General features: G+C 43.3%; 4 protein-coding genes across 18 annotated transcripts in view; 2 read left to right on the top strand and 2 right to left on the bottom strand.

The window, feature by feature from the left end:
• Window positions 1-154: 154 nt before the first annotated feature.
• Window positions 155-1,447, top strand: LOC119011070 (transmembrane protein 69-like). The gene is made up of 3 exons (XM_037083885.1): window positions 155-329; window positions 511-556; window positions 680-1,447. The coding sequence occupies exons 2-3, from the start codon at window positions 518-520 to the stop codon at window positions 1,382-1,384; spliced, it is 744 nt and encodes a 247-aa protein (XP_036939780.1). The 5' UTR covers window positions 155-329; window positions 511-517; the 3' UTR covers window positions 1,385-1,447.
• A 1,430-nt stretch (window positions 1,448-2,877) lies between these two features.
• On the bottom strand, window positions 2,878-7,698 carry LOC119011065 (intracisternal A particle-promoted polypeptide). 2 transcript variants are annotated; one of them, XM_037083873.1, is made up of 10 exons: window positions 7,558-7,698; window positions 6,701-7,122; window positions 6,391-6,602; window positions 6,037-6,256; window positions 5,768-5,923; window positions 5,502-5,669; window positions 5,268-5,405; window positions 4,967-5,089; window positions 4,267-4,487; window positions 2,878-4,157 (listed from the first exon to the last, which is right to left on the bottom strand). In XM_037083873.1, exons 2-10 carry the CDS (start codon window positions 7,038-7,040, stop codon window positions 3,933-3,935), a joined length of 1,803 nt encoding a protein of 600 aa, XP_036939768.1. In that variant the 5' UTR covers window positions 7,041-7,122; window positions 7,558-7,698; the 3' UTR covers window positions 2,878-3,932. The 2 variants fall into 2 exon arrangements, with proteins under 2 accessions (XP_036939768.1, XP_036939769.1); XM_037083874.1 differs by having other exon boundaries at window positions 6,701-7,136; window positions 7,558-7,601.
• Window positions 7,699-7,725: 27 nt separating this feature from the next.
• LOC119011064 (SH3-containing GRB2-like protein 3-interacting protein 1) overlaps window positions 7,726-20,079 on the top strand; it is a 69,396-nt gene continuing 57,042 nt past the window's right edge. For 3 of the 12 annotated variants that reach the window (XM_037083872.1, XM_037083871.1, XM_037083860.1), the window contains exons 1-2: window positions 10,861-11,348; window positions 12,487-12,574. In XM_037083872.1, the coding sequence (XP_036939767.1) occupies window positions 12,553-12,574 (22 nt within the window). In that variant the 5' untranslated portion in view covers window positions 10,861-11,348; window positions 12,487-12,552. Of the gene's footprint in view, window positions 7,850-10,860; window positions 11,508-11,812; window positions 11,990-12,101; window positions 12,370-12,486; window positions 12,575-20,079 lie in introns of those variants that run through there. The other 9 variants (XM_037083864.1, XM_037083869.1, XM_037083865.1 and 6 more) reach the window with 9 other exon arrangements.
• On the bottom strand, window positions 12,758-19,816 carry LOC119011069 (phosphatidylinositol 3-kinase regulatory subunit gamma-like). Of its 3 annotated transcripts, none has more exons than XM_037083881.1 (10): window positions 19,441-19,816; window positions 17,281-17,392; window positions 17,042-17,140; window positions 16,752-16,932; window positions 16,525-16,641; window positions 16,268-16,410; window positions 15,986-16,162; window positions 15,805-15,879; window positions 15,539-15,709; window positions 12,758-15,413 (listed from the first exon to the last, which is right to left on the bottom strand). In XM_037083881.1, exons 1-10 carry the CDS (start codon window positions 19,493-19,495, stop codon window positions 15,140-15,142), a joined length of 1,404 nt encoding a protein of 467 aa, XP_036939776.1. In that variant the 5' UTR covers window positions 19,496-19,816; the 3' UTR covers window positions 12,758-15,139. The 3 variants fall into 3 exon arrangements, with proteins under 3 accessions (XP_036939776.1, XP_036939777.1, XP_036939778.1); XM_037083882.1 differs by lacking the exon at window positions 19,441-19,816 and adding an exon at window positions 19,053-19,183; XM_037083883.1 differs by lacking the exon at window positions 19,441-19,816 and adding an exon at window positions 18,901-18,943.

Here is a 20,079-nt window from a genome sequence, read left to right as displayed (position 1 = left end):
TGAAACGAAAAGTCCTCACTTTGAATTCCCACACGATGATTTTTAAAATATTCACCGAACACAATGTTGGAACCATGTATATGGGGCTTTTGCCATATTGAATATAACTTAATACCTCCCCCGTCACGGACAGCCACACCGGTCGATAACAGAGCCAGTCCCATTCAGCTTGGGAAGATCAGGAGACAGGCATTTAATCGAGTAACGATAGAATGGGAGCAACCAACGACCTTAAGTTTAGCTAGTTTACGTCAACTTTGTAAATATTCATTATATGTAACCGGGCCTGCAGTGGCGTTGCAACCCATTAAATGACAGACAATTAAAGGGTAAGGTTTAGTTTACCACGACAGATGTAGTTTATAGGTTGTTACAGGAGGATAGATCTATATTGCGTAAGGTTAACCAAGAGGTTGTATGCTAGTAGCACGTTAGCCTTATCTGGTTATATCGGAGTGAATATGCTGTGGGGAGCGTTTATAATACAAATTCATTGCGTGTCTTTTTCAGATTTAAAATGATTCCATTTGCATCTGGAAGACGCATAATTTCTGGGGTAAGACCAAAATAACAATTTGACGGTTCACTACTCGGTAACAAATAAAAATCGAAACATTGTGCCAACGTTGTATGGATACAGAATGATGTTTATGCACTTTTGTATTCATTATGTTCTCAGGTTCCGGTATGGAGATGTCTTCAGCAGATAACTAGAGCCCCACCACCAACAAAAGCTCAGCTGCTGTTACACACTCAAGCCTCCTCAGTGGTAATGCCACCCAGACTAACGTGCACCAACAGGTTGTTGAGCATAAGGCCTGTGAGCTGGCCTGCATCTCGTCTCTGCCATGAGGATTCCCGAAGCCCCTCAGAGAGAGCTGACAGCAAAGGGGGTTTCAGTTTGAGGGCCCTTGGCCACGCTCCAAAACCAGCTCTGTACCTTGGTTTCTCTGGGCTCATCCCCTTCATCTCTGCCCCCCTCCTGATGGCCGCCACGCAGTCCTTCTTCCCTGAAGTGGCATATGCTCAAATGGTTTACGGAGCCACTATAGTCTCCTTCCTTGGAGGTGCCCGCTGGGGGTTTGCCATCCCTGAGGGTAGTCCTGCTAAGCCTGACTGGATGAACTTGGGCAACAGTGTGGTGCCATCACTTCTGGCCTGGCTGGCGCTGCTCTGCAGGGACAATTTCGCAGAGGGTGCCCTGGTAGTTATTATGGGACTGGGTCTCTCACTGCACTATGACCTGACCCTGCTGCCTGGTTACCCCTCCTGGTTTAAAGCCATGCGGACTGTCCTCACTCTGGTCGCCACCTTCTCACTGGCGGCTACCCTCGCAATTAAAAAATTCTGCTCTGAAAAGAAGATCAAAGAGCTTCAAAATTGATTTTAGAAAGGCAGTTTGTACTGTCAGCCATATTGACTCAATAAAAATGATAAATCAAGTTCAGATCTGCAGACGGTCTGGTTTGTTCCTGCTGTACACCAGCTCACAGCAGCTATATTGTTACTTATATATTTCAGTCAGGAACCTTCTTATCATAGGTTTAATCATTCATTGGAACAAATGGAATACAGTTCTGCTCGGTGCTGATGGATCAACTCTTAAGATGTTCCCTGAATTGTCCAAGCAGCGTGCTAAACCAAAACAGGGAGCGCAATGAAGAAAACCCCCAGTATAGAAAAGACTGAGCCATGAGGAAGACGAAACTAATACTGTTATAATACTGTTTTTTTTAACCCTGATAGGACTCATAAGCCATATATAGATGGACCGTCTTGTGGTGAGAATAGCTTTGGCTGGTGTGAGACTGACTGGTAACGATGATTCGATTGGCAGACTGTCAGTTGATTACAGCTGGGGTATAGGACTTCCATTTCCTGCATGAACTAATGCTAAGCTTCATTAGTATGAATAACAACAGTTTGCAAGTTTCAAAACAGGCGTGGAAATTTCTAACTTGTGAGGGTTTAGAGTAAAATATCCAAATGTAGGCAGACCTTGAAATTAATTAACATTTTACCAGAAAACATTTGCAGAATCACATTTTGTGCTGTGAGAAGTACCCTGAATTCAGTCTCTGAGCATATTGATGTGCAAATGTGCAACTTTGCATTATTATTTGCATGCCTCTCGCTTTCATTGTTGTGTATCTCCAGACTGATAAAGTCAAAACCACAGCTAAATGATGCAGTGTTATGTTTGAGTTTGTCTGTTACCTTCACTGGTTGTTAAAGATTAATTGTGCAGTATAGCTCTGTTACTTTAGGAACCATTCCCAGATTTCTGTGAAGCTAAATCATATGATGCAGAGACTTAAATATTTGATCAACGATGTAAAGATGGAGACTGACATGTAATGTAAATGTTGAGTGTAAATCCATGAGTCCTAGTTTTAGTGGTGGAGGTCTTGCCTTGAACTTATGCTGCATCAATAATGAACAACCTTGCTGCTCTACAGTAGTAGACTTCAACCACACAGTTGATTGCGGAACCTAATAAATGTAACTGGCCTATAACTATACTTAGAATTATCCACTGAGATATCAAATGTAATCAGAGCAAGTGTTGTCAATGTAGTTTTCTTGTTTGTGCAGTGCAGGAAATCCTCTCTTACTGAAGTTTGAGGATGTTCGCTATGTACAAACTCAGTGCAATGTTTACAATGGAGACTACCTTATACTTTAATTTTTAAGCAATAGAGCAACTTAACAGAGTTTTTGTCAAAGACCGGAAACACAAGAGTCCAATTTGTCATAACAGACCCATCACACATTCATACCATCACTTAGTACATCCGGGAGACATTGCAAACTGTCTTGTTGATCTTAAACAAAGACTAAGGGGAATACGGGTTAAATTCAAACCCAGCACACACATGACTCTTATCAAATTTATTGAGAAGAAAAAGCAACCAGGAAAAGATGTGTTATTACTACTGTGTGACAATGAATTAACAATCAATTAACAGTACATGATAGGGAATATTGTCATTGCAACGGCTCCACTCAGTTTGCAAATATAATGAGCTTCGACATCTAGTGAGAGAAACATGAATACTTACCATAAAGAAGGTAAATACTGTACATCTCTTACATTGTGCATTGTCTGGTAGTTACTGTTGTGTATTTCAACATCAGAAAGTTAAAATGGAAATTGCCATACCTTCAGGTGCCACTAATGAGTGAAATGATAAAGCACTCTTCACTTGCTTGGATTTCAGTGTAAATAGTGACCAAGAGGCACTATTATTTATAGTATCATATATACAAAAAGGATCCAGTGAAAATTACAGAGCAACAACTGCACCGGTGTGACAACAGTAGTGTACTGTTCAAGTAACTAATTATCTACAGAAATCACTTTCTGTGGAACGTTGGTCCCATTACGGAATAGGCTCAAGTGGTTTGATAAATCTTCCAAGTAGCAACGCACTCACTTCAAACATTTCTCTTGGGAACAATTAAACTATAAAAACAGTGTTTTCAAATCCTATCCAAGTTCATTTGAGTTGAAAAACTCTCTGGTCCAGTCGAAGCAGGACCTCTCCAATGTGAAAAACATCCTTATCACATCGATTTGTCTTTCAGATATGCACAAGAGAAAAAGAAGTCTGTTGGCATGCTGATAGTCTTGTGAAATGAACTGAGATGAAAATAAAGACGTAAGCAAGTCATATAACGGTGTGATCGGGAGCAGTTTTGGCAGTTACTCAAGTTTTGAATAGGCATAATCTTATGTTTAACAAATGCCAAATGTTCTGGACAGATAAAATAAAGAAAACATGTCTAATCCATATATAAATAACATATATGATAATGTGAAAGCCTACTAGAGACAGAAATGTCTTAAGGTGCAGCTTTTCTTCAGTCGATGCAGTTTTGGGATGATTCAGGTGGTGATATGGAGGCTCACAAGCTTAATATTCCAATCGTCAGAGCACAGCCAGCCCGCCGTCACAGCGGCTGGTGATCATGTTGCCGACTTCGGTCCAGGTGTCCAGGTGTGGGTCATAGATTTCCACAGAGTCAACGGTCACCGGGGCAGAGAAGTCTCTGCTGGCGGCTCTACCCCCGACAGCATACAGCAGCCCATTGACTGCTGACACTGACACGCCTGCACGAGCTGTGGACATCGGGGCCACCTCGACCCATTTCTCCTGTAGAGAGTAGGGGACAGAGGTGAGGAGAATGTTAGGACACTGGTATTAATAGTAAACCGACTGAAAATTAAATCGTCACAGACAGCAACACCTCCCCCTACTGTACCTCTTCTGGACAGTACTTCTCAACTGTCTCCAGTGCACCCAGCGCCTCATTCCAGCCGCCCACTGCGTAAATGCAGTTACTGAGGCAGGCGACTCCCACATAGGCCCGACGCGTGACCATGACGGGCAGGGCGCTCCATCGATGGGACATTGGGTCATATACCTCGGCGGAGCGCAGCTCCATTCCTTCGTCACTGATTCCTCCAATCACATAAATAAACCCTGAGAGGAGATGACAGCGTTTACATCAGTGCACCTTCACTGGACAAGGTTATTTACACCAATGAATCAGTTTCAACAATGAGAATTTCATAATGAGAACTAGCAGACTTTACAGAAGTCCACTGACCACAATTAAAAAGAGAGAGAGGCTTCAATGTGTGCTGCTGTGTTACAGTGATAGCAGAGAAAACTGCTGGTGACAGATGCAGAAAAAGAAAACCTAGCCTATACACTAACAGTAAGTCAAAATATATGAAAATTATATATATATATATATATATATATATATATATATATATATATATATATATATATAAAATATATATATATATATATATATATATATATATATATATATATATATATATATATATATATATATAAAAAAATCCAACATTTCCAATGATCCATGTAGATTAATGTGAATGTGTATATTTAATTAAAATATTTTCAAGGATCATTGGGAACCCAGAACACACCCTGTAGCTCGCAGCAGCCAAAGTAATAACGTGGAACGGCCATGCTGCCGATGACCTCCCACTTGTTCTCCTCTGGGTCGTATCGCTCCATGGTCTTCCCAATCTCAGAGCCAATCCAACCACCTGAAGAGGAACAATGTAATTATCAGCTGGTGGTGACACTGACTGGCATTTCCCAAAATGCTGATTCTAGTGGGTCAACAGTGGATCCTACACTGGCCACAATGCAAAGTATTATTTTCCCTAAAACTGGTATATGCCCACATCTTTCATGTTTGCAGTTTGTGCGGTATGTATTTACCAAGTGCGTAGAGAGCTCCGTGGCAGGGGCAGACGCCAACGCCACAGCGGGGATAGTTCAGAGACGCCACAGCGGCCCACTGCTTAGTCACTGGGTCGTACCTCTCCGTGCAGTCAAAAATCATTGAGTCTTTCTCACCTAATGAAAAAAACAAAAAAACACAACTGAAGATTGTTCGAGTTTCTTTTATTCTTGGGCTCGATCACAAACACAAGATGGGCTCAGCTGTCTCACCTCCAACCACGTAGATCATGCCCTCCAGCACTGCGACCCCCAACCCACTGCGGGCCTGGTGCAGAGACGACACGGTGGTCCAGTACTGGTTAAAAGTGTCAAAGCGCTCCACACAGCTCAACGCCCGGCTGTCACTCCAGCGGCCGCCCTGCAGCCTAGTGTAGCCTCCTGCGAAGAGGGACCGAGCAAAGGTGTGAGATTTAAAGGCATCTTCGGAATTTATCAGGTTACTTTTCTATGCTAGAGAGAGGGATTTGAAAATGAACCTATGGCATAGAGGTATTTCCGGGCTTTTCTTCTGGGTCTCATCTTGGCTGGCTGGAGCTGACTGTACATCTTATTTTCTTTGGGTGACTTTGTTACTTCAGTGTATTCCTTCAGCAGAGTCTGCAGTGCCACCCGCAGGCTGAAGTCGGTGATACCTTTATTGTAAAGATGTTTACAGTGTGTCATCTCATCATGTTCACAGCAATATTGAGAATATAAACCATCAGATATGTAAAATATAAAGTAAAAAACTGTGTGTTTTCCTTACCCTCTATGTACTTGAACAGTCTCTGTGGGGAAAGCAGAGGGAAGCGAACTGGTTCCAGCACCTCCACTATATGTTTTTTCCTCTTTGCCACATCTTGGAGAACCCAGTCCATGGCCGCAGTGAATACCTGGTACTCATCCTCAATTCTTAGCTCTTCACTTCTTAGCAGCCTCACCAGCTGATCCTTTGACAGGCCCTTAAACTCATCTGTGACACACACCTAAACGGAGACGGAGACTATCTGTAGTTGTTTCGAGAGCAGATTTCATGCACATCCAGCTTTTTAAACGTAGCAGGTAAACACAGAGCAGCTGAGATATCAAATGACATACAGTGCCTCTGACTGTTTCCTACCTCCAGAAAGTGGACATGAATGTAGTTCTCGGTGAACTCTAGCATAGCCATGCAGGCAATCAGCTCAAGGAACTGAAAGATGCCCACACAGTTGATCGGATCCATGTGGCCCTTGAGGAACTCTCCACAGATAGACACCACCTCGTTCAGCTGCAGCATGTCTGCTGCCACCATCAGCTCCTGGACGTTCTCCACTGTCACACTGATCACTCCTGGTAAGACAGGGGGCACACATCCATTTACAAAGAAACGTACACATCATGCAGATTTGATTGCACGTGATAGTGGGAATGTCAGGATCCATGCAGACCTGTGTATATGAACTCCAGCAGAACCTCAAAGACTTCAGTCTCCACTCCGAGGATCTGCACCTCCTCTTTATCGGCCTCCCGCATCCCCCCGGAGAACAGAGCAACGAAATACGGGCTGCTGGCGGCGAGCACCAGCCGGTGGACCCTAAAGACCCGGCCGCCCACATTCAGCCCCACGTCACAGAAGTCGGTGCGGAGCCGCATCTTGTTCATCTGGGCCAGGATGAGTCTGGCGTAGCGGTCTGAGGCCAGCAGAGCCTGCTCGCACGCCTGGGTAGCCATGGCAGCATCACCACCACCACCACAACAAGCGGATGTTGACACAGAGACGGAGGACATGGCAGCGGGGGCAGCTCTGTGTTAACATGGGGGCCAGTATTCCCAAACCCTCCTCTCTACTGAGTCTCGGCATAAAACAGGCCTGAAAGACACGAGCTGATTGCATAAACACCAAAAAAAAAAAAGAAAAACAACAAAACACTCAATTCATTGTTGTGTAACAACACAGAGCTGAGGCAATGGCGGCAATAAAAAAAGATGTAAACGTATTAACACGGGCTTTCATGATAGTCTCATGATACAACACACTGGTGCTGTCAAGGGTGACTCGCTGTCAATCACCCGTTTACTATACCGCCAGTAAAAATAACACCTGCCGTCGCCGTTAGCAAAGCATGCTAGCCAACACACAGCTCACCAGGATGGACTCAACCGTCATATTCGATGTTATTATGCTCAGCTGTAACAAACAACCTTACCGCTCCATAGAGCCTCAGAGAAAGTCAGCTCACAGAGAAATACGCAGTTTAAAGGGGGAAAAATGTCCAAATTTAGCTTGTTTTGAGCAGCGACTTACCCATAACTTTACTGATGCAGGATGCAGGCAACTTCCGTCGCCCTGCAGACTGTCAATCCTTTTTGTCTGGATCGACTACACTGGTCTGGCCGATGAATTATCAGTCGCAATGAATCAATGCCCGATAACGTTGCCCTTTCTGTGAGTTTGTTTCGTCAGTGACCATCATCTCCTCACTTAAGAACAGAATCTCAAATCACACGAATGAACTGCTTATTTCATGCCTTCTGAATAACTTTCACATGATTTTTTTTTCTTATTTTCCCGCTGTTTACCGAAGAATTCACGCCAGGTTGGTCAAAACGCACAACGCCAGGTGGCAGTGTCGCCTTTGAACAAGCAGCTAAAACAAATGGGAGGCCTTGACAACAAGCCACAGAAACCGACCATGTGAATTATCATAGTATTCTTAGCATGTCAGCCCCCTAGCAAAATGGTAATTTTTAGACGTAGCTATCCTCCACTGTGTTGGCTGCAACCTCTTCCACTGGGGACTTGACCAAGCCTTCAACCTTAGCCTGCCACACAGTGGCAATGGGTAGTCCAGTTTGTTTTAATCAGTAGCTTCACTTCAAATTAGTTTAAATATTATGTTGGAAACCTGTTATTACATACAGAAATCCACTGCTCGGTCCCATTAGTCCTGTCCGCTCCACTGAAAACTGAGGTGAAAATCGCCTGTGACAGTTACAGGAAAAAAGTCCTGTAACTGTCACTTGACTTGTCTTTCCTGCTATTTCAGTGTGTCACCCAGATTTTAACAGCCAGCAGAGCTTGTGTTGGCACCAGTGTTGGCCAATTAAAACGTAGATGTGTGCCAACCTGGCTACCCTTTGTCCTATGCTGCTGGTTGGGTTTCCCTCTTGTTGCCCCATATTCTTATATTTCCAGCATGTCCTGTTTCCTGTGCCACCACGGCCATTATCTCGGATGGACAATTAGCTTAAGGGATATGCACTCTTAGTAAGCCAATTTAAGGTGGAGCTCACCTTTTGAACCGAGCGAGCTTTAAAGAAAATAGAAAATTGGGATGGACAATGTGTTCTTCATCCTCTAATAAGATTCATTATTTCTCTGTAGTGGCGTGATCACTGTCACTTTCCACGCAGCCTGAGTTATGTGTTAATCACGTTGTGTATTTTTAGCCGTCATGCGTTATCCAAGCTGTTTAGTGATTCAAGAGCCTCATTGATGTCTCATTGTACAGTGACAACAGCTTTCTTTCATATAATGGATGCTGGTGAGGGATAATGCACACGTTCTCTCGTCCAACGTGATGATGCGAAGTTGGCTTAAATAACTGATAAAAACATTTGCTGTTGGCTGATTATTTGCAATCGACTAGAACAGGCCTCTGCTGAATTCTTTAAATGAATCTTAATGACAGAATTGTCAGTCATCATCTGTAGCGTTAAGGCTTTTTATGTTTCATTTGTGATATGAAAGTTCGTCTTTTTCTTTGTCTGTTGTTCTTTACGCTGCTGCCTGGGCAGGTGTCTCTTGTAAAACAGGTTTTGATAAGTAGGTGAGGTGCTAAAAGACAGACGTCTTTCAGCAAACTTGGCTCTGTTACAGTGTGTTTTCCTTAATAAGGCCTGGCTGTAGTCTAGACTTATTTCTCCTATAGGCAATGTTTTTGCTCGTCATGAACATGTCCATGTTCACTGACCATCATAGTCTCTCCGCTGTGGTGGTACGAAGCAGGGGGCTCGACTTGCTCCAAGAATCGCCCATGAAGTTGGAGAAAAAGTAAATAGTGTGAGGGTCTTCCTATGGAAAGCGGTCACCATAATTGCCGTTCTGTTTTAAGTGCAGGGTATGTCTGACTTTTTCGTCAGGGCTCTCTGTCTTCTGGCGAGACGCTGCTTTCACCAGGAAAGAAAAACATCATGGGTTTGAACTGACAGCTTAAGGGTTCTTATAGGAGTAACTAAAGTTCAGAGTTTTCTGAGGCCTTATGATTGGCTTTTAATCATACTAGATAATGCAAAACAAGCAAGAGCCCTATGGTAACAGTTTTATTATCATTTCCATAATTTCGTCCATTGCCAATACAGTAAAAATCCCTGCTGCATGATGAATGTATTGAATTTCCTTCACATAACAAAGACATGGTGGTTGCAAATCCTGTTTCATCGACATGTTTGTTCTTATATTGCCAGACAAGGCTCCTGTCCTCGCCTGACAGGGCTTGTGAGCTGCGTAACCCTTCCTCAGCTTAGCTCAGTTCACTGTCTCCAGTGTAAAGAGAGCATTATGCTTTTAAACCAAGCAGGATTCTGATTTGAACTCTGAGGCTTCTCTGCCATCTGCACTGGAGCCGGTGTCTCTCAGGTCCGTGCCACATTGGTTTGCTGGCCGCGTGCCCGCTCGTTCTTTTTTAATCTATTTGAGAGCTGAACTCCTCCAATGAGATTGTCCTGAGAGCTTGACGGTTGCTGAGGTCCTTTACTCATTACAGCCAAAATCTTTAGTGAGGATTTTTTTTTCTTTTTTTTTTGTCTCCTTGAGAAATTGAAGTACAATGTAATATGTGCGTCACAGGTCAACTTGTGTAAATAGTGTAGTCATCCAAAGGGATTTTATATTATATTTACTAATGTTTTGGAGTTTAGTCCTGTTTTACCTATTTCAAGGAGGTGGGATCATTTTATATGCATTGGCTAAAGTGGTATCATGCCAATCGTATTCAGTTGTGTATCTAGATTGGGAGTTCTATTGAATAATCAGCAAGCAGCTGTATGTTATGCCCCTTATTTTAATCTCTACAACAGAAGCCACTTGTAATAGTCATTATTTTATGTTTGGATGCATCTTATGAACTATATGAGCTGATGCCACTCTGTTGTTCTTCTCCCTCTTATCATTTACTTAGTTTGGTAAAAGTGTTATATTCAGTTTGTCTTTTATTTTAGTAAACCTACAGTACAGTTACTACAGATTTCTGTAAAGCAGGAGACCTCAGGCAAGACTGAATTGGGCCACCAGATATGTGTCCTCAAAATCCCAGTAGGATTTTGTATTATCCTAAATATGTTGTTGTTGGAGTTGTTGTCTTGCCACTACTGTTTATTTAGCCTTGGTTACAGTAGGCATTTTCAAGTTGGCTATTTTTAAGGATAGCTGGGAAATTTCAGAAATAAAGTGTCTTAAACACGACAAAAATTGCACTGTATAGCCTACAAACTTTTGCATCATTTTAATTGTTAAACTTGGTTAAATGCATCATTTGCCACAGTACCTACCCAGGGCCGTAAACATTACTCCATCTCCATTTTCGAGCTTTTCTGTGACCTGAACAAACCCTGTGACCGTGCATTCTTAGACTTTCATACTCACATGAGAAACATACACAATCCACTGAAAGAATGTTTGGCTTTTGTTTGTGGTGTTCTTGGAGAGCCTTCAAAGAGGCTGTAGAGCTGGTAAAGGCTCAGTCTTGTAGCCTGCACGATGTTTGGCAGGCAACAGTGTCTGTTGCCTTCAGCCTATAGCCATCTATAATGTGAGCTAGTGAAAAAAAAAAAAAGAAAAAAAAATCAGGGAAAAAAAAAATCCCTCTTATCGATTCTGCTTCCAACATAGCAACTGCTCGCTGATTGGCCGACGCGCGGCACGTTTTCGGCCTCCCATTGGCCGCTCGGGTAGCGTGGAGACGGTGGAGTCGGACGGAGACAGAGGGGAGGAGAGACGCTATTGGCTGCCGCAGCACCGAGAGCGAGAAAACCTCTTTTTCTGAAAGCCTGCGAGACAGTTGATGGTGTGTGTGTGTTTTAGGCGTGACTCCAGAGGTAATTCATCCTGCCAGCCCCCCCGCTCCACCCTTCAGCCAGGACATATTTAAATTGAGAACTATAAAGCTAAATGACTATGAATTTAAACGAGCGAGTTCCACGGCTGAAGTGTGCCGACAAGGAAGGAGAGAGGGAGGAAAACTAGAGACGGGGTGTGTATGTATGAGCAAGTAAAACACGTCAGGGCTGCTGTTTTGTGTGGGGTTTTTTTTATGTTTAGCTCCACATAGACTAAAGTAAGATTCGGGGAGTTTGGGAAAATACGAACGAACAGCCAGTGTAAACTAAACCGCTGTCTGAGCAAATAGCTGTAGGGTAAAGTCAGGTGGGAGTGTACTTCAGGTCAGAGGAGATGCAGCAAAGGCCCAACTTGACCTTTCTAGCCTTTAATTTTTATGCCATCCTGTACAGGAGGTAGAGATTTTGAGCACTTCTTCCTGTCCCTCCTCTTTTCCTGCCAGTCCATCCTCTCCACACTTTCCCTACCCACTCACTCCGTCTTTAGGACGCTCATGCAGCAGCCTGAGTGTGACTCAGCGCTGGTACAGTCTGTCCTATCCATCTATCTCCCTTGCATCTGGTCCATCCCGAGCAGAGAGCGCATGCTGCCTGTCCACCAGCTCTCTATGCTGACACAGGTAAGAGGGAGTAATCCGTGGCCTGGAACTGAGGCTCTGCTCCAGTACATCCCCGCCCTCTGCTCCTCATTAATCCCTACCTAACGCAGACCTTATGTGATGGTTGAAACAGGCCACCTGTTGCTCTGATCACCGAAGGCCAACGGGTGAGCATCGTCACCGTTGGTGGCCACAGTATGCTGTGTTCCTGCGTCAACGGCGCAATGGTGGAAAATCTGGAACACGCTGATGTTGTGTACTTATCGTATAACAATGGTGTTGAGTGTGATAAAGTTCTGGAAACTCAAACTGCCTGGCACCAAGTATTTACAGCTGAGCTACATTCCTTTCACAAGCGCTTCCAAAAAGGTTGTTTGAAATGACAGCACGTTCATAGTGAGGTATGTCCGATAGATTGTTTTCTAGTGACTCCATGGTGGCCAGACTGTGAAGGGAAAGGGCCTGCACATATCCTGCTATTGTCTTTATCGCTTCCTTTCTCTTCCATCTGTCCACAGTGTGTCCTCCAGTACCCCCGCTGCCTCCTATCTCTGCTGACCCGAGGATAAGCTCATCAGACGACAATGGCTCCACTCGAGACAGACGGTATATTTTAGATAACTAACACTTTCTATACTTTGCATTTGGTCATATTTCTATCTATGGTATAGAAATGTTTACATTACTTGGAAAGAAATAGCCACTAAAAAAATCTTTTTTCATCGCTATGAACACTGTAGACTGTGAAAACAATCAATTGTTCAAAGAAAAAGCAAATTATTATGCAAGTTGACAAAACCCTCATCAGTTTATTGTCTTTCAGCAAGAAAAAAGGTCAGGATCTCACATTGCTTAGCTTCGTCCGAGGAGTTTCCTCAATCCCCCAGTGGAGTTATATTTTTATAAGAGGCTTAATCACCCTCCTTCCATAAACAAACCTCAGAAATACATTTTACAGGTTCTCTGTACAGAGTATCTATTGTCCTCAAACTTGAAAAATGTGCCAAGTTCAACATGGATTCCTTTCCTCTTAAGCTATGTAGGTGGCATGTCATGAAAAACATTCATAGCTCGAGCAATGCCACACTTCAAGTAATGGAGGCAGGATACTTCCGGACCTCTGGCAGTTCACACAAACATCGGAGGCCACATCATACCGACACCACCAAAGAGAGTGCATTTTTGTGGCAAATGTCAACCTCTCATAACAACAACATTACCTTCACCACCATCATCATCGTCGTCATACATTGCAACAATAAGAAATACTGTTGGATTGCACTTTCTTCAAGCTTTCATCTTGTGGCATGTTTATAGAAAAAATATATATAGAATACAAAAAGCTTATACTTCTTTGAGTAACAGAATATAACATACAGTACTTCAGATTATGTTTTGATTAGCACATCAGCAGGTGTACATAATTTCCCCTACCTTTGCCCAAATGCAATTACCGGACTTAACAGGGATGTAGTTTTGCTCACTATTAAGTGCTTTGGTCAATGGATTTAACATTACAATGGTATTCTACAGGATGTTAATGCTACATAATTATCCACTGTATATGAATGTCTGTTAACAAAGGGGCAAATTGTCCAGATGCACCACGACTCTTCACATATTCACACGTGGCATTTACCCAAAAACGGTTTGGTCCACCAAACCCATATGACGGAAACAGCCTGTTTACAGAACCATTTTCACTTTCACAAACACACTACGCAGTAGTGAACTATGGAGTTATATTTCAGCACCAATCCTGAGCACGTAATGGGGAAATGAGCACAGAATAATGTTCTTTTTTGCACATAAATTATATTACTATTTATAATTCAATTTTTATCATTCATATTTATTTCATTTGAAACTTAACTTTTATTTTGTGCTCAACATATTTATTATAGTGTTACCTATTATCCACGTAAGTGCACAGAGTTTGTGCTTCAGTGCCAGCCACAATACTGGAGATCATAATTTCTGATTTTGGCTCCAACCTGATTGCAAATAATAATATCAGTTACGATGTGTGTAAGGAAGCACTAGAACAGTCGTCAACACCCCCACGTCAGTTGTTGTGTTAAATTCTGTGTGTGAGTTAATCTACAATTACTAGCTTATAGTATACTATATTGCTGTCTTGCAGTAAGCTTACCAAGGGAGTTGGCTTTCTTAATGATTTACAGGGACACAGCTAAGACATTGTAGTGATTAACAGTTCCTTGAAAAATAAAGGAACTTAAACTCTGCCACTGAATTCTTTAATAAGGTAGCACAAGTGGCTGTTACTAGTAGAGGTCTGAGTCTGATACTTAGCATTTGACTAGTTAATATACACCATCTTGTAGCACCCTCTGTACATCAAATATATGTACAATTTAGATTTATTTGAATTTAAACATTAAGAAGATGGCAAATAGCTGTGTGCCTATGTAGATATTAGCAAACAGGTAATACATTTGCTGAGGACATAAAAAGTCTTTGAATTCTTTGAATGATAAATAATGTCTTTGCTTAATACGACTCACATGCTTGCAAAAAATTCATCATCCATGGTAGCGTGCGTACCATGTCTCAAGGCTATGTTCTTACTGCTGTGTGTCATCTCCGTGTCATCTCCCTGTCTCGCCCCCCCTGCCTTTCATGTCACTTTCCAGCTGATCGCTATCTGAATAAAGCATAAATGTGGAAAATATCTCTAGAAAAAGAAGGAAGGAAAAGCCATTACGCGCTCAGGTATGAGAAACTCCATAGTACCATATTTCTAACCTATAGGTCGAATTCTCTGAACTGAATTAATTTAAACTAGGGAAATGGACATCTCTAGCAACATCAACTCTGGTTGTAAAAGTCAAACAAAGGTGCAGCACCTGATGTCAGAGAGCAATTTTCTCGTTGTCAACATCCCTACCGAAAACGGTGTCCATCAAACCAACGGCAATAAATGAAGTACAAAAAAAAAAAATCTTAAAAGCTTAAACAGTCTCTTTGAAAAAAACAAAAAAACAACAACGTTCAAGCTGACATTCAAGTTCGGGGTCCCACTTCAATCTGTGAAATCCCATTCACAAAACCGATGGAATCACTGTAGTGCAAAAAATTTACACATTGCACCTCGATGCAGTCATTCTCGCAGGTAACAGTAAACATGTCCTGTTGTCTCTTTCTGTTGGATTACATCTCTGGAGCTGCAGGCGGGAGTCCCGCTGTGTGTTTTGGAGTCTGTAAGAGTTTGTGTTCCTCTGCATGTTGAGAAGGCGTGCCTGCAGCGTTGGCATGTACTGGATGCGACAGCCGAACATCCAGGGCGTCATTGTGTTGCGCTAAGGAGTGCAGGCGATAGTGCAGGACAAGGTCTTTCAGTGAGCAGTGGACGTCGTAGGGCTCAGCAAAGCCGTATCCGTGTGGTGTGCTGTAGATCATACAATGCTTCACTTCTTCGTTCACACTGTAATATATGAGGAAAAAGGGGGGAAAGATCAAACTGAGCACTGCACAGTTACAGCATGTGCAATTGCAATACTGAAATTGATCCAATCTCCAGATATTAACTTCTAAAAATGTAATACTCACACAACAGAGCAGGCGTAGCATCCCTGTTTGCTGCTCTCACGGATCAGGAATGTTCCAGACGCTTTCCCTTGGAGCATCTCCTCGGCCTGCGTCCGGCTCAGTTCACCAACGAACCAGTTCGCCTCATCCTGATGGGGCAAATTCTTCTCGTCTCCCTTCAACACGTATGTGCTGAAAAAAGAAACAAGAGTCGTATTGTAACACCAACTCGAGCTATCGGCAGCATTCTTAAATATTGTCTCAACAAAGAATGCGATGAAACTTACTCATCAAGGCTGTCACTCTGCGTCCCCAGCCAGTCATTTATGCGTTTCTGCCGTACGCCTTTGTGATTAAGCCAGCTGGAAGGAGAGATGTCAAGAGAGGTTTAACATTAACATAAAATAATTGGACTGAATTATGTTCTTTCACCACAGATACCACAAACAACATTGTGATTCTTCTTACTTGAGGTACTGGTCTCTGATGTTGCGTAGCTGGATGAGGTTAGGTCGCAAGCTGTTCATCTTCCTATCCGTCTCTCTGTAGTCTTCCACCTGCGTTCTCAAGTCTTCCTCCAGATGGATTTTGCTGTCGTAGATCTCCCCGAGACGACACTTCAGCTTCTCGTAATTTATCAGAAAGCTAACGAGAGAAAGCAAAGGTCATAGGTGTGAATAGAGTTCAACAGATGTTTGCTACGTTTGTCCAAATCACACTTTTGTTTTTGACAGTGATGAAATTAAGTACCTCTCCAGATCTTTGTCGGCCCCCTCGGACTGATTGTTCCGCTCAAACTCCTCTCCGTAACGTTCCTGTTCGCGACACTGCTCCTCGAAGATCAGCATTGTCTCATTGAAGGCCTCAATTGCTGTCCGCTTCATCTGGATCTCCTGCATCGCAGAAAATACATCCAATAAGGAAAAACTCAGGACCCCCCATGTTCTCCCATTTAGAATGGAGCTGAAACTTTGCTCTTAGTGCTCATTTGAGAGGTTTGTTTTTACCTGTGAGGTCTTTGTGAAAGCTTCATAAAGACGATCAAACTCCTTCGTTTTCTCTTGATACTGCGTGTGAACCTCCTTGAGCTTTCTTCCAGCAACATCGACGCTGTCTTCTTTCACCTGAAGTCAAAAACAACACTTTGTTATGTGCAATTCATAATCCTTTGAAAAGCGTCAGACTTCTGGTCTTCCTGTTTATCCTAGAACATAAAGCAATGGTGTTCACTAACCTGCTGGAAGCGGGACAAAGGGTGGGTGAGCATCAGGTCCAGTGTGGCATTGTACTCCACCAGTGGATGGTGCTGATAGTGCCAAATGAGCTCGACCACTGAGGTGAACGTGAGGGGGTCCGAGAAGCCGTACTTGCCATCACGGTGGTAGATCTTGATCAGCTTGTTGTGCCCGTCTTTCCTGAAAAGGTGAAACACAGAGCACAAAATTAGACTATTAGTGTAAAATAAACTGTAACCCCCCTTTTGTTGGTGGTAGCAAAAGGATCATATTCTCTTTTTCTGCTCACCTTAACGTCAGCGTAAAGTCTCCTTGCAGCTTTGTGGATGCGTCACGCACCATGAAGGAGCCATCAGGTGTGTCTCGGAGCTTCTCATTCACCTCATCCCTGAGGGGAAATCCGTTAACGGTTAACAGATCAGACATAACGATATGTCAAACAATCAAAACACACATCAGAGCACACCTTAGCGTGTGCAAGACTGACTGCATGTCTGAAACAGGACTATTAAAGTTATTATACACTACCTGCTTATGTCTCCCCAGTACCATTCTGCATCCTGTAGCGAATATATGGGTGGCGCAAGGCAGTTGTTGTTCATGGTGGTGGACGCTGGCTTTGTGGACCTGGGAGGAAGAGCTAGACAGCAAAAGAGAAAGAGAGATAAGAGAAGGAAATGCAAACGACCAGGACGAAAGTTTCTTAGAAAGAGATCTGTCTGGGATTGCGATGCATTGATCTGTTGTGACATCAAGAGAAGTGCTGCAGACACAACTCTTTCAATATTATGACTGCCGCAATCAAGGATGTGTGTTAGGGAAATACAGTGTTCTCAGTGTATACCAATCCCCTAAACCCCCCACTAACGCACACAGTTTGTCACACCCTTGTTTGACTGAGCCTGTCAAGATCTGAGGACAAGCCCAGGCATGTTTCCAAGAGATATCACTCCCCTAATCATTACCAAGATCTTAAGCGTGGTCAGCACTAAAAAAGTGAAATGTGGCAGTTAGTCCTAATTTTAGAGAGCTGTCAATCAACAACTATAAAAAAAAACTTTATTTTTTTAAAAAAATTAACTTTGGGGCGTTCAATTGCCTCTCCCAGTCCAGCTTCTAAAGTTTGCAGCCGCCTCGGGCACTGTCCTGCGCTGCATAAAAAAGGCATTCAATAAACCAGAAGTTATATTTCGAGCCTCTTGGACCACTCCTCCCATTTAATAATGATTGCACGCACACACAGATCCTCTCAAGTTTTCCGTCAACCTTAAAGGAATAAAAAATCTGCGAGTCTGGCCGAAAGATTAAGCGCTTTCCTAAAAATGAAAAAGAAAAAAAAAAGGAGGGCAAACCGCATCAAGAGGAGGTGAAGGGCGATATATTTCACTGCAGGACAAAAGTGCCTTTCATGAGGCAGTTAGGGAGAATACAAGAGCACCCTCAGAGAGGAGAAAATGTGGCTTTCTCCCACCATCCGCTCTCCTCTTTTTCTGACCTTAAAATAAACAAAAGGCAGGTGCAGCAGCACAGTGGCAGGCAAAAAAAAAAAAAAGAAAAAAAAGAAAACACACACAAAAAAGAAAAAGCTGCGGCTCCCGAACTCAGCAAAATTAAATGTGCACACCTTCCCCCTTCCTCCTCCTCTGTCTGTCTCCTGCCAAGAAACTCTCTCCTGGCTTCCAAAACCCACATGCACATACCAGTACAGACAAGAGCCACGTAATTTAAGTGTGGAATAATAAAAAATATCAATTCAGTCACGGTGCAGCCACGTTTGGCAGAGAAAAGCACACAAGGGGTTGCCACCGAAACACACACAATGCAGACCTTCTGGGAACAATACAGCTTATCTGTATTGTTCTTATGGTGTGTCAGTAGGCTGATATTCACGTTAAGCTCGCACTCTGACTACTATTACTGAAGTAATAAAGGCACAAGGCGGTGCAATTTTAGTTAGCTAAAGTCAGAGTAATTCAGCTAGCTAGGTGAAAACTAAAAAATAACCGACGTAACAGCGCAGTAATACCAAAGGCACAAGCGTGACACATTGCTAGGACCGTGTAATAGCTCCGAGGTCAGATGACAAATGTAAATAAAAAATGAAGTGTTGTTAGTTTAGTCATGAGACGAGCTGTCTAGTCTGCTTGCCTCTAGCCTACTTCCAGAGCTAGCACACAAATTAACCACGGCTGGCTGCAGAGGAGAACAAAGCGATCGTTTCATGCGGCGCTCATTAACACACACTCATCTTGCCCCCCTTAAAAAAAAAAAAAAAATGCACCCCTCATACTGTCACACACCTCCACCACATCTGTCGGGAAGTGTGCAAGGGGTGTAATAAAATAAAATAAAATAACGCCGTGCAATTCTTGCCCAGGTTGGTCATACGTGCTGGGACAAAAGGAAAAGAGGCAAGCCACTGCGCCTGGTCCACAGAAAGGTATTACGTAATTGGCAAGTGAATTGCGCTATGCATGCCTGGGCAATGCCACTGGGGGAGCGCAGCACTCAGGACCTGGCCATTAGAAACGACTGAACGACACCTGCACAGCTCCCCCCCCTCGCATGACAACTTTACATTAGAGACTTGACATTACACGAGATGAAAGAGTAAGAAGCAGAGAGCGAATAAAAGGTTTCCCGGCCCCCCGCAGAGCAGACAATGGCTGATTTTTAACCCTAACTTACCTGGTGGTGATTGATCCATTTCGATGTAGAATAAACCTTCGGGAGGATAAACCATTCCTGTACTAAAAGAGTAGTCCAGGTTGCTGCTGTTGTCGTCTTTGCCCGTTGTTAAAAAAAAAAAGAAAGGAAAATGCGCGTCTCCTTTAGCGCAAATGAGCCTAATTTAGGTTACTTCAATGCAGTCGCAGACGCCACGTCCCACATAGATGTGGACAAAAGGGAAATTCCTTCGATTCCGACTCCATAAAATAACCCAAAATCCAAGTGTGTTTTCTCAACATAGCCTGTCTAATTGGGGGATATTTTTTGTGAGGGGGGGATAGATTGTCAGTTCGTGCCTTCCCTCTGTGCGGCGGAGCTCTACTTTACTTCACCTCGGAAGTGGAGCGACTTTAAAGGGCTGTTCGTAACATCATCTTGGCGCGGTCCAACCCGCGGCCACCGTAGGGGGGTTTTCCTTTTCTTGCCGGGTTCGTTGTCACGTAAAAGATACGCAGTCACGTTTCTATCACATTGATGGACGAAAGAACGATTTTCAGAGTCCAATCTGCGTAAGAAAATTGTATTCGGTGCAGTAGACTCGGAGATGCCTCGCATACGCCACATCAGTACCCTCTAAAACATAATGGTGCATTCCAG

This window comes from Acanthopagrus latus, chromosome 21, assembly GCF_904848185.1.
Source record: "Acanthopagrus latus isolate v.2019 chromosome 21, fAcaLat1.1, whole genome shotgun sequence".
Lineage (NCBI taxonomy): Eukaryota > Metazoa > Chordata > Actinopteri > Spariformes > Sparidae > Acanthopagrus > Acanthopagrus latus.
The sequence above is the reverse complement of the archived record's forward strand: the minus strand, read 5'-3'. Positions and strand labels throughout refer to the sequence as shown.

What these genes read in the sequence shown, in the direction of transcription:
- LOC119011070 (XM_037083885.1), top strand. Translation starts at nt 518, where the DNA reads ATGATTCCATTTGCATCTGGAAGACGCATAATTTCTGGG. An exon ending in GAAGACGCATAATTTCTGGG is followed by an intron (nt 557 to 679) that starts GTAAGACCAAAA and finishes TTATGTTCTCAG; the next exon opens with GTTCCGGTATGGAGATGTCT.
- LOC119011065 (XM_037083873.1), bottom strand. Translation starts at nt 7,040, where the DNA reads ATGTCCTCCGTCTCTGTGTCAACATCCGCTTGTTGTGGTGGTGGTGGT. An exon ending in ACTGTTCAAGTACATAGAGG is followed by an intron (nt 5,924 to 6,036) that starts GTAAGGAAAACA and finishes TTTACAATAAAG; the next exon opens with GTATCACCGACTTCAGCCTG. An exon ending in AGAAGTACTGTCCAGAAGAG is followed by an intron (nt 4,158 to 4,266) that starts GTACAGTAGGGG and finishes TACTCTCTACAG; the next exon opens with GAGAAATGGGTCGAGGTGGC.
- LOC119011069 (XM_037083881.1), bottom strand. Translation starts at nt 19,495, where the DNA reads ATGGTTTATCCTCCCGAAGGTTTATTCTACATCGAAATGGATCAATCA. An exon ending in TACTGGGGAGACATAAGCAG is followed by an intron (nt 17,141 to 17,280) that starts GTAGTGTATAAT and finishes ATTTCCCCTCAG; the next exon opens with GGATGAGGTGAATGAGAAGC. An exon ending in TGCTACGCCTGCTCTGTTGT is followed by an intron (nt 15,414 to 15,538) that starts GTGAGTATTACA and finishes CATATATTACAG; the next exon opens with TGTGAACGAAGAAGTGAAGC.